Below are 12,143 nucleotides of genomic sequence, written 5' to 3'. Positions count from 1 at the left end.
TGCTGTATGTTTCGTGTGGGTTTGGTGTATCAAAGGCAGAAGAGGGTGGCTGTTTGTCCTAAGATCTTCAGACTTTAACCACAGATTAGCACAAAGAATTTTTTTGTTGTTCAGCTTTCACATTACAAGGTTGAAATGAGTCGTTCACAGGTTTTTGTCTTAATGTGGCACAACTAATTCCTCAAGGCTGTATAAACACCAAAATCTGACTTTTTAAAATCAGATTTTGGTCGCTTTCTTCTGTTGTCCATATCAGATGCATATCTGCTTTGCTGCAACGCAACATGGACGAGAACAGTTAGATCAGAATTCACGTGGCTTTTTGCATGCATGTCCGTGTTTATATGCATTTATGTCATCAGCTGTTCTAAATCTGAATTGTTATCTTTTCTCTTTGGCCTTTTTGTTTTACAAGCATCTGGTGCTGTCTGATAATGATAACACCCTTTGCAAAATGTTTGCTATCCTACAGAGCAAAATAGCACCATAGATTCCCTAATAGTTTATACATTTCATTTTGACTCCCATGTATGGCATAAATACTAAAATTTGTTTTAGTGAGGTAGATGCTTTTTGAAAAAGCATAAAAGCTTGCTATTTCAATATAAAGATGTGTTCACATTAGAGCTTCATCAAGTTCACTTCTAATTATTAATGTGAATCATAGAGATAATCAGATCTGATCTGACCAATCAGAATTGAACAGTGAGGCCTGAGATCTGAATATAACCCTAGTCTGTCTGATAGAGGCCAACCCTTGGTCTCCTCATAAAAAGGGCTTTTATTCCAGTCAGCAGGGGGTAAATCTGATTGAAATAAGCACCACGCCAAATTCACCATAACCCACTAAATCCCAAATTGGTTTCAGACTAGCATGTCCCCCTCAGGTCCACAGATATAGCACTAATTTTGACATGATTGTAGCCTCAAAGCTATTTTACCCCAGTGAAAAGGTGAAGCGCTGTGTACTTTTGTGCTCATTGAGAGGAAACTTTGCTGATTGGTAAATCAGAAACAAACGCAGAATTTGATGTCTGTCTTAAATGCATTGTTTTTCTCTATCTTCCACAACCCGCCTCTTCTTGCTTTCGTCTGTTGCCTTTGACATTCTGTCCTCTGGCTTTATTGAACAACCCTGTCATTGCCATATGCCGCTAAGAGGTCACGGGTAGTGTGAAATCGCAGGAAATAGCTGTCCCCTAAAGCCCTAATTAGAGAATCTAAACCATGTATAGCTTTCTACAAGCATTCTACTTGAAGAATATTTGACCTTGTTTACAAGCGTTTACCATGGCAACAGTGTTGCAGCAATTTTCAAGATGATTGGGTGTTGACTAGCAGCACGATGCCAGCAGTGGTCCAACAGCGTAGCGCCTGATTTGGCATTGGCTTGAAGTGTGAGGTTCATCATTTCCACATGTGAAAAACACAGTGTGTACTATTCTTACACAGCGAGTACAATAAGAACTTGGGACTTCTTTAGTGTGCAGCATATAGAATAAAGCAGCATATCTGAGAACACTATGTCTGCTTCGACTATGGCTGATTTCCTTTATTCAGTCCACACATTCCTTAAAGCCGTTGAAGAATTACAAAAGCGAGAAACATAATAGCCTGAAGTGTGCCCCAGAGGAGAAATGAATAGTTAAACCAGCTATAGCTCAGTTCAGCAGGACCTAAATGCAACATGGCGGTTCTGTCATATATATATTTCTATGTACTTTTACTTCCTGCTTTGCTTGCCTTGTCCACCTCCAGTCCTGTAAAGCAGCAGAACAACAAAGACAAGAGACACCAGGATAATTTTAATTAAAAAAAAAAAATTATCCTGGTGTCTCTTGTCTTTGTTGTTCTGCTGCTTTACAGGACTGGATACTCTTACTTATTTATTATTTCTCTATTTATTCTCTACCCCTCTGATTGCAGGATTTCCAGTTGCGTGTTGCCTCTCGATCTGACTGTGAGCAGCATGGCAATTGTATTTCTGTAGCTCGTATGAATCAGGCAAAACACAAAATGTGTGAAGAATAGAGTCATATGCCTGCATTTAGCTTCATGTGTCCTAAAGTAGGGGTATTTCCTAAATTAAAGATTTAGAATTCATTTTTTGTTCTATGGTTCTTCAGAGAAGCTTTACTCATTGCCCATTCCCTCATTTTCTCATTTTGCCCAAATCCAAACCTCGCTATGTCGTACTGTTGAATATTACATATTGCCTGGTAGTATCTGAACGTTGCTTTGGGCCACCTGTGCAGATTGGAGTAGGCTGTGTTTCCAGGCTGCTGCCTTGAGAGCAGAGGAGGGCAAACAGTAAATCTGCAAGCACCAGATGTTACCCAGCGCCTGCGACCTCTCTCTCTCTTTCTCTCGCCGCCTCTCCCACACACACATCCCTGCTGTCTGTCTGTCAGCACTTTCCCAGTGGTAGTGTGAGACATGGCGTCAGGGTGCCTGGCCTGCCAGCTCACACTGTGACCTCCAGCCCTGCCACCTCAGAGCTGCATGCCAATGCCGCAGCAGGCCGCTACTGGGCGTTTATACTGGAGTTGACTCCACGTGCCAGCAGAGAGTCTTTTTATGTTGTTTGGACCGTTTCGAAAAGTAACACCTATTGTTATGTGAGAATGGAGCTTCATTTAGCAATCCTGTAAAGATAAAGTTTTCAGAAGTAGAAAAGGAATTGATTAATTTAATACTCAATAGCAGGAAGTGATCAGATATATGATTAGTTTATTTAAACAGGGCAAATTAAAAGCTTTAAAAGAGTTATTAGGGTCAGATGCTTTCAGCAGGTTCTTCTTGACGTAGCTCAGGAATGTTTTGGAACTTCAGACTATACTCAGCCGTGCAGATTTGACTTCTGCTACTGATTTTGAATTATCGTCTCAATAATTTTAGATATGTTGGAGGATATTTAGTCGGTGTCTGGGTCAGAGCGTCTGTCCTGCGGCTGGGAATGACTATTGACCAGCCGGGGATGAGCTGAGGATGAGGTGATCGTCTCCGGGGTGCACCTTGGTGATAAGAAGGCAGCTCATGTCGACTTATCCTCAGGCCCATCAGCCCCTTCATCTCTGCGTTCGCCATCCTTCCCAACTAACCCAGGCCTTAGGAGCTCCTTAGGGAGTGCTGACTCAGGCTGCTCGGTTTTAAAATCCATCTCCGCCCCCTCTTTGTCTTCCTGGGCTTGAGGATGACCTTGCCTCCACCCAGGGAAAGAGTGGGGGGTGGGGATTGTGGGAGGGCAGGTGGGGAGAGGGCCAGGCCCTCATTAGCCCGAGCTGAGGTGCAACGGCTCAGGAAAAGTGCGCTAATTATCGGGCTAACAACGTCCTTGCCGTCGGTGGCTTAAAGCTGCCACTTCACCGCAGGATAATAACCCCATCACCTCTGAGGAGTTCAGGATGGCATTATCATGATCACCTCAAATGATGGACAGAGGGTAGCATTAGAACACAGCCTGCTGATTGATGGGTTTGACTGCAGATTCTCACAGTGGAGTGTGTAGAAGCTTTACTGTGTGTGTGTGTGTGTGTGTGTGTGTGTGTGTGTGTGTGTGTGTGTGTGTGTGTGTGTGTGTGTGTGTGTGTGTGTGTGTGTGTGTTAGGTTGCGTCACTTGGTGATACCTATTCTGTGACTTTAAGCACAACTTAAAAAACCTTACCTGCATCTTGATTTCATTCAGCTCTCAGACATAGATGGTTACTAATTTTAGCATTATAACATTCTAGAAAAGAAGTCTGTCATTAGTCTAGAAAGTCTAGTTACCATCCAATCAAGCGTCTCCTTCCTTAGCAACCGGTGATGATGTTGTGTCTGACACTTGTTTCTGACTCAGTATGACTGAAAGGTGACTGATGTAGCCGGCGACGGGCCGCATTCGGTCCTGTGCGCTTTCATCTCTGCTGTTAGCATGTGGAAAACAGCTTGGCGGCTGACAGCCTGACATTATAGCAGCAGCCTGTAATCATGGGACTGTAAAAACCCAAATCCAGCAGCCACAAACAGTGTGGCCTCGTCATAGCGGTGGCAGCTAAGAGCCATTCACCACTTCTGTCCCATAAACTGTGCTTGTCGTGTCATACTAGACCCCCCTCCATGGATGATTCTGCTTTCAATAAAGTTTCCTTGGTAAGCAACTTAAAACAAGATTCCTGTTGACATTTGCTGTTTTCATGAAATGGATAAACCTCTCAGTAGTGCATGTTTTTGAGAACGTGTTGTAGATTAAATGACAATGCGTTAAGCAGATTGCCAGTGAGATCCAGTTCCTCCATGACACATCCAGTGGGTTCTCCAGTCTGCTGAGGTTAGAGAGGTGACGTGTGGAGCATTTGGAAGGGTAAAGAGGCTCTAACCAGATCTGGGCCTAATCTGTAAACCCTCCTGCTGCTCGTCCATTGGGTGCTGAAGGGCTGACCACGCTGGTAGAAAGACCCTTGTGTTCAGCTTTGTTGTGAAAGACCTCCTGTTGAGGTATAGGGTCGACAATAGAGACAATGACTATTTCTTTTGATCGCCGATGTTATAAATCGTGCATGTATTGCGCTGTCTTTTCAATATTTCCATTCCTAATTAGTAAGCAAGATGGGTTCAAAGCTTGATGAATATTTTCTTTTTGTGATAAATGTTTGTCATTGTCCTTTCATGTTATTCAATTGCCATATTCCTGTAAAGCAGCGGTTGGCGGCATGAATTTAAAGAGTCCTAATCAGGTTTTAAGCAGCTAAACTACTTATGAAGTTGTGAATGCGTTGGTTAATGCATCTTAGTGGGGAAGATGAGTAGGGATGAGAGCCAGAAGTGCTGGACGTGGTAGTCTGTCAGGGTGTAACACACACCTCAGAGGTAAGGAGCAGTTGACGGGACGGCCACTTACAGCTATTGGGTTTGTGTTTAGACAGGACGGTGTGTCTGGATGGAGAACGTCTCTGGTAAGCTGTATGGGAAATACTGGATTTGCGTTGTCAAATTGAGTTTGTGTGGAGCTGCTTCAAAATGGGTTCACCCTCTCTTTCCTGTTTGTGTGTGTGTGTGTGTGTGTGTGTGTGTGTGTTACAGTCGGGACAGTGACCTCTCTACAATCATCTCCAACCTGCACAACACCAGACAGCACGGCATGCCCGAAGGTCAGTCGGCCTCCGACCACAACAGCAGCACCCGACACACAGGTACAGTCTGACACCAGACACGCTGGGTGTGTGTGTGTGTGTGCACGCGTGTGTGCGTGTGTGTGTGTGTGTGTGTGTGTGTGTGTGTGTGTGTGTGTGTGTGTGTGTCGTTAAAAGTTTTGCCAGGATGCTTTCTTTTTTATTCTTTCTATTTTAATGTCTTATTTTCCTTTGTGTCCAAGCTGATTATTCATTCACTTCTCCCCCCTCCATCCCCTATAACATGCAAACGCTCCATTACCCTTTTAATTTACTCTAATTTGTATTATTGTGGGAATTTTAACTTAAGCTTATTATTCATTCTTGAAGGTTGCTCTCAAGTTGATTACTTAGCGTTCTTCCCACAGTCTCTGGCACACTCCAGGATTTTTGTTAAACCCCTTGTTTTAAATGACCTCTGAATAAATAGCTTTGTTTGCCATTAATCCATTCAGTTTCATGTGAAGAGAGGAATCATGGTGTGCATGTGCTAAGAGTTTTACGTACAGCTTTACAACTATTTTATTGTGAGGTATTGGCCAAGTAGTGTGTAGGAGATGTTGTACGGTCATTAAAGACCTATTACTGTAAGAAAGCCTCTGTGAATATCAATAAAAACGAGCCCTATCAGATTATTCTGGGTCATCTGCACCCACCTCTATGTCATTTGATGTACTGTACCCCAATAAGGTGACAACTCTTCATCAGCCACTAAAACAAAATCTACACACGAACGCATGTTTCATGGTACGTAATCAATAATGTCTTGAATGCGTAATAAAAACTTATGTCATCAAAAGCATTTCAAACAGGCTTAATGTTCTCAAGAGCTGTTGGGGTCCTAGGAACATTGGTCGCTAACATAGCCTGCTAAGTATACAAGATATGTGTCAGGCAGTGGTTCTAACAGGTAGCACATTATATTTTACAATAAAACTTACAACCAAACAAAGATCCCACATTTAAGGAACTCTTGCATTAGACGTACTTCCGTAGTGTTTAAGTCATTCCCAGTGGAGATTTCAAGGCCAGGCCAGGATAAAAAAAAGCTCTGCAATGAACTCAGCATCTTTTGACCAATTCCTGCTTTCATATGAACAAACTGGACAACAGGAGATAGCAGATTAATATAACTCTGGAGACCTGACTTCATGAAAAGATTTGGACACAGAGATAGCAGGCTGCACCTTCTGCCATGCAGAGGACACGTCAGGGGTCAGATCAGGGTCAGCGTGCTACATGATGTCATTAACAGCAAGCAAATCAAACAATCAAAGAAGATTTTTACTGTAGATTTTTAGCCAATCTTTTTATCATTAAAAGCATTAGCATGTCATGTTTTCATGGGCTGAGAGGAATTTATCTAAAAGCAAATTTAGAAGCAAAGCGCTTATTGTGCAGCATTTCCCAAATCTGGCCTGTATAGGGGATGTATTTGTAATATTTGTGTGTCTTTACCAAAGCAGCTAGTTCAAAAACATTAACGTTTTGGTTACAATTAGATCAGTCATAAATCTTAAAAAAACTTAAACGTTAATGTTAAATTTTAAAAATGTGAAGTGCAGTCAGGAAACAAGCATTAGCCTGTATCTGGAGCGATCTAACTACTGGGACCTCTGTGGAAGAGGAGTCTTGACTCACTGGACCTCTTCCTATTTTAATTGCAGCCCCCTTCTATAATTCATAGAATGTATAGGGGGCTTTTACATGCTGGGTTTAGCCTAAAGGGAAAAAGTTTCTACCAAAACGACTCAGCAGAATTAAACACTTCCACTTGCATATCCACACTGCTACCAAAAATGTTTTTCTCCCCAATTAACAGGCCAACAAGCTGTGAGGACCATACCTAAACATATTGCCGAGGGTTCGACTCTGCCCTGAGCCAAAAGCACAACAAGTGCCTTGATCAGCCCACGGCCAACGCTTCAACGGCCTCTCTGTGTGCCCATTTCATGTGTCTGTCGGATTAATGGTCCATACGGCGTCGGACGGAGGCTGCAGTGCGTCAGACTGCTCACCAGTCAGCCCAGCCAGTGTCTTAAACCCCAGTTTGCGTGGATTTCCACCCAAATACCGGCCTAATCATCTGCTAAGCTTAATGGAGAAATCAGAGCCCTGAGTAGATAACTTAATGGGGGAGGACATAAGGGGCTAGAGATGGGGGGGGGGGGTGAAGAAGGAGGAAGTGAGCACACTGTGGCCTAAGCCAGAGGGGGTCCAAGACCCCTAAAATCTGTCCGTTTGACTATTAAACGGGGGGTTTAACAGGCAGCCTAAGCAGCTCTCGCCGTCTCTGTAAACAAGTCCAATCCGATCAGCCACCGGCTCTAAATCTGTCTGCCAGTGAAATTAGACGCTCACACGTTCACAAACACACAATTACACACAAATGACATATAGTTATGCAGGTACGTGCCCACGCAAAATGAACACAGGTTCAAATTTGCGTCAAAATAACATAGGTGGGTGTACGAAGCGCCGGAGCGCTTGATTATTTAACTGTGAGATGGAGGAGACGGTGATGCAGCCGCTGTCTGTGAGCATGTGTCCTCTCTACTGTCTGTCCTCTGTCCTCACAGCCTCCCCCAGAATGTCATTAGTCCATCAGTGACGTGTGGAGGAAAGACAGGAGAGAAATTAAGGGGAAAAAGAAAAGAAAAGAAAAGAAAAGAAAAGAAGGGAAAGAACTGCAGCCGTGGAAGAAACGTTTGGAAAGTGAGAGACGGAGGAAGGAGAGATGAATGAGTGTGGTGGTGTATCAGGGGAGGGCAGGGGCAGCTATGACGGAGTAAAGCTGTGTGTGTGTGTGTGTGTGTGTGTGTGGGTGTGTGTGTGTGTGTGTGTGGGTGTGTGTGTGTGTGTGTGTGTGTGTGTTGTGTGTGTGTGTGTGTGTGTGTGTGTGAGGGAAAGGGAAGCAGGCTTGCCCAGTCGTCTCCGCGCCGGAGTGGGCTGTTAATTAAATCTGAGGGACAGACAGGAGGGCTGCCTCCCTCCTTTTCTTCCCGCTCCGTCCCTCCCCCCCTCCGCCTCTCCGTCCCTCCCCCCCTCCGCCTCTCCGTCTCCCCCCCCCCCCTCCGCCTCTCCGTCTCCCCCCCCCCCCACCGCCTCTCCGTCTCCCCCCCACCGCCTCTCCCGCCTGCCGTCCCTCCCTCCGTCATTCGCTCTTTTGCTCCCCAGCCGTCGGCTATTCGGAGGCTCAGTTAGAGGTGGATGGGAGGGAGGAGGGTGGAGGGAGGAGGAAGGGGGGGGGGCAGGAGGAAGAGGGGGCAGGAGGAAGGGGGGGGGGGGGGGGGTGGGGGGGACACGGGCGCCGACGCTGAGAGTCTGGCTGCCTGTGGAGACTGTAAACCGTGGGTCTGCGGTCAGACCGGAGACTCAAACAGGCAGATAAGGTGTTTTTGGACCACCGCTCCCTCCCTCCCTCCCTCCCTCCCTCCCTCCCTCCCTCCCTCCCTCCCTCCCTCCCTCCCTCTCTCTCTCTCTCTCTCTCCCTCCCTCTCTCTCTCCTCCCTCCCTCTCCCTCCCTCCCTCTCTCTCCCTCCCTCTCTCCTCCCTCCCTCCCTCTCCCTCTCTCTCCCTCCCTCTCTCCTTCCTCCTGCTCCCTGCTCAGACTCCCACAGGCAGTTAGAGCCTGTCGGTGTGTGTTGGGGGTTGTAGCGGTGGTTTGGGGCTTGAACACATTCTTGTGTGTGGGTGAGATCGTGCACCTTTCCGCGTGCGGTTTAAATGCTTGGTTTTAGGTGTTTGCTTGCGTGTGAATCTGCAGCTCAGCCAACGTGTTTGTGCAAGTCCTGCCCCCCCGTCCCCCGTCCCCCCGTCCCCCGTCCCCCCACCAACTGATGAGGATTGCTTTTAAAGTATTACCAGCTAGTTATTACATGATTAGCATAGAAAGGACGTTCTAAACAAAAGCAAGCAGGCTTGAATTCTGTCACACAGATGCAAAAAGGGGGTTGTAAATATTTGAATACGCCCCGTCGCTTAATAAGGATGTAATTCTGTTGCCGTGCAGTAATGGCATCTCAGGGTTGTTGTTCATAAAGTCATTATAATGTTTCTGCCCCAAGATTATATTCGCTGAACACATAAAACATTTAAACAAATAATGGAAATGAATATTTTTTCTTTCTTCCAGAATACTGAAGGGAAACCAAACAATTCCTGTTTTGTTTCTTTGGTTTTTTTTATGTCTGTTCCATCTTTAATGCCAAACACTCATTCATGTTTTCTTCCATTTATTTCACAAAGGTCAGTGTCAACCAGTCTGTACATTTAATTTGATTTCATTCCAGTTGTAGACAGAGCGTCTACGTCGTAAATGTTTTTCTGTCCAGACTATATCTTGAGTAAATTCTAGTGCTGCCAAACTTTATGCATAAATTAACCATGATGAGTAGTTCTGCCTTTTTAAAATTTAATTACTCTACAAATTAATTTTTAGAGGTTTCAATATAAAGAACACTTAAAAGTGTATCTGGAGGTTGATCGTTTTCTCCATAGCACAAATCCAACACAATATTTGCATCTGTAGGCTCACCAATGGATGGACGGTATGTCATCCCTTCATGTTTTGGGGATTTGGTGCTGCTTAGAGTAATATATTACTTTCAGAATTGTCTCATATTAAATTCAAAGGTTTTTCTATATTATTGCAATTCAGTATTGAAAGTTTGAAAGAATTAACTTGAGTGATTGTGAAAAATTAATAAACTTCAATGTGACTTATTTTAATGAGTTTAATTTAATGAATATTCATACTCTGGTGTGAATAGCTGCCAGGGAAGAAGACAGGTCCAGTAGAATTTGACTAATAAAGCAGTACAAATATTTCATGATGAGGCATTCAGGCCAGAAACCCATTTTAATACATTTGAAAGTTGATTTTTTTTTCTTGTCCATACTTAAAAATTTAATTTTGTTTGACTGAGTTTTTAGAATCAAACTCTACAGTAAATTATCTTTTGTAATCGCTAATTAATATCTTACTCCACCTACATTAATTTCCCTCAAAAAGAACAAGACTAGCATAGGAGCAACTTTGCTGTGTGTGTACATGTGATCTCCATCACCCCCCACCCCCACACACACACTGCCCCGCCCCCCGCCTCCCCGCCCTTTCCCAGCTGCGTCGGCTGTAAGCTAATCAATGATAGGGCTTTCAGGGCCGGCGGAGGCCCCGGCACATGGAGGGGGGGATCAATAAGTTATTAGCACCATTCTGTCAGCTGTAATGTGGAGATTGATCGAGGGCTGTGGCTAGCGGCCCACCCCACATCCCCGCCTGTCACCCCCCATCCGCACAACCCTCCCCCCTCATCCCAGCCCCCCCCCAGCCTGATAAAGATGACAGATTAACAGAGTAAGAGAGGAATTAAGGAGTCTGGCTGTCTGAGCTGTCACCACGCTCCGTAGGATGGAGAGGGAGGAAGATGAGGACCAAAGTTTGAGGGCGGAGAGGAAATCAGAGCGTAGGAAAGAAAGAGGAGCGCTCCCCTGCCTGATGGTTTACCCCGGCGGTGTCACATGAAAGAGATCTGGTTTACTTCCTGCTGTTTCCTCCTTCTCAACCTGTCCTTTGGTTTTCCTCCTTCTTTTTTCTCAGTGGGAGGAACAACAGATAAGAAAGAGGTTAACTAGCAGGCGGGAGCTTCAGCATAGGATGGGATATTGTGTGTTTGGGTCGACTTCTTAGGAAATAGACGTTAGCTTAGCCTAGCTCATAGCAGCTAATATGATTTCACTGGATTTCTGCACTCTTTTGATGGTTGAAATCGCAGCCTTTGAGAGTTATAAAACTCTTGACTGCGTAACCGCTAATTCTTCAGTGATATTAATAAGCAAGTGATAGGGAAATGCCCGGGGTATCAAGCTTGGCTCCGGGAGATGTAAGTGGGAGTAAAAGCGTTGGCATAGTTGTTACCCAGAGCTCAGAGGTGGGCATTAAAAAGGAGCGTCTGTGCTCTAAGAAGCCCCATTTAATTGGCTTTAAAAGCTTTCCGGCCTCAAATCAGCGGCCCTCGGGCACTCGCTCAGGAGACACAGTGTCTTGAGTGAGGTCGGCTCTAGAGACGACTCAAGTGTGTGTGTTTGATCATGAGAGGTTCTGTGTGTGTGTGTGTGTGTGTGTGTGTGTGTGTGTGTGTGTGTGTGTGTGTGTGTGTGTGTGTTTGGTAGACGCAGGGGTTTAACTAATGGGGCTTCTCTCTCTGTCTCCTTGTTAATATTCCACCAACAGAATAGACGGAGACTCAAAAACTAGCTGAAGGATAGCTGAAAGAAATCTACTGAAAATGTTGGGAAAAGAAGAAAAGCAGGATGAAAAATAATGAAGAAGCAACAGAAAAATTATAAATAGTAAAAAGTCAATAAGTATTTGCATGTGTATGCAAGAACAGGTCCATTAGCGCCCCCACGCCTTCCCTTTAGGATGGGATGGGGATCTCCTCTAGGCCTGAGCCAACATCAAAAACCAGCGCTCCTTCAGGAGCCCAACAAAATCCTCTGAGCCCCGGCTAAACCTCTCTCTGTCTACCCCCCCTCCCCCACCTCCTGCCTGTCTGTGCCTGGTTAGAAAGAAGAAAGAACGTAAGTTTGGGTGATAGGTTGAGGGTTAAAGGTCAGACTCCAGCTTCACTCATCTCTTGGCGACTGTCGGCCCGCTGCTAAGGTGATAATATTAGGAATAAACAGACGAGAGTACAAAACGCTATTTGCTTTTCAAATTTGTGTGTTTCTTCTTGTTCATCACTCCTTCACGCTGTTTACTATTTACTTGCGGATGCCGATGATGAGAAATTGCTTTGGTGAAAAAGTGAGATGGGGGGAGGAGAGAGAATAATCAGGGAAAAAAAAAAAAAGCTCCCCGTCCCTAAAAATATGCAGCGAGAAGAGAGGAAGAGGAGAAGCCGTTGCTGATCTAGCTTAGCTGTCTGCGTGGAGGACGAGACGGAGCGAGACAAAAATCAGAGATAGAAATAGAATGAAAAGGAAAG

The 12,143-nt window shown here is 45.0% G+C and overlaps 1 protein-coding gene across 6 annotated transcripts in view; it reads left to right on the top strand.

The window, feature by feature from the left end:
- samd11 (sterile alpha motif domain containing 11) overlaps positions 1–12,143 on the top strand; it is a 50,372-nt gene that overhangs the window by 15,289 nt on the left and 22,940 nt on the right. For 5 of the 6 annotated variants that reach the window (XM_068331552.1, XM_068331570.1, XM_068331594.1 and 2 more), the window contains exon 4: positions 5,063–5,172. In XM_068331552.1, coding sequence (XP_068187653.1) covers positions 5,063–5,172 — 110 coding nt within the window. The remainder of the gene's footprint in view (positions 1–5,062; positions 5,173–12,143) is intronic. The other variant, XM_068331562.1, reaches the window with a different exon arrangement.

This window comes from Antennarius striatus, chromosome 2 (genome assembly GCF_040054535.1).
Source record: "Antennarius striatus isolate MH-2024 chromosome 2, ASM4005453v1, whole genome shotgun sequence".
Lineage (NCBI taxonomy): Eukaryota > Metazoa > Chordata > Actinopteri > Lophiiformes > Antennariidae > Antennarius > Antennarius striatus.
Note: the sequence above shows the minus strand (reverse complement) of the source record. Positions and strands in the feature narration are given on the sequence as shown.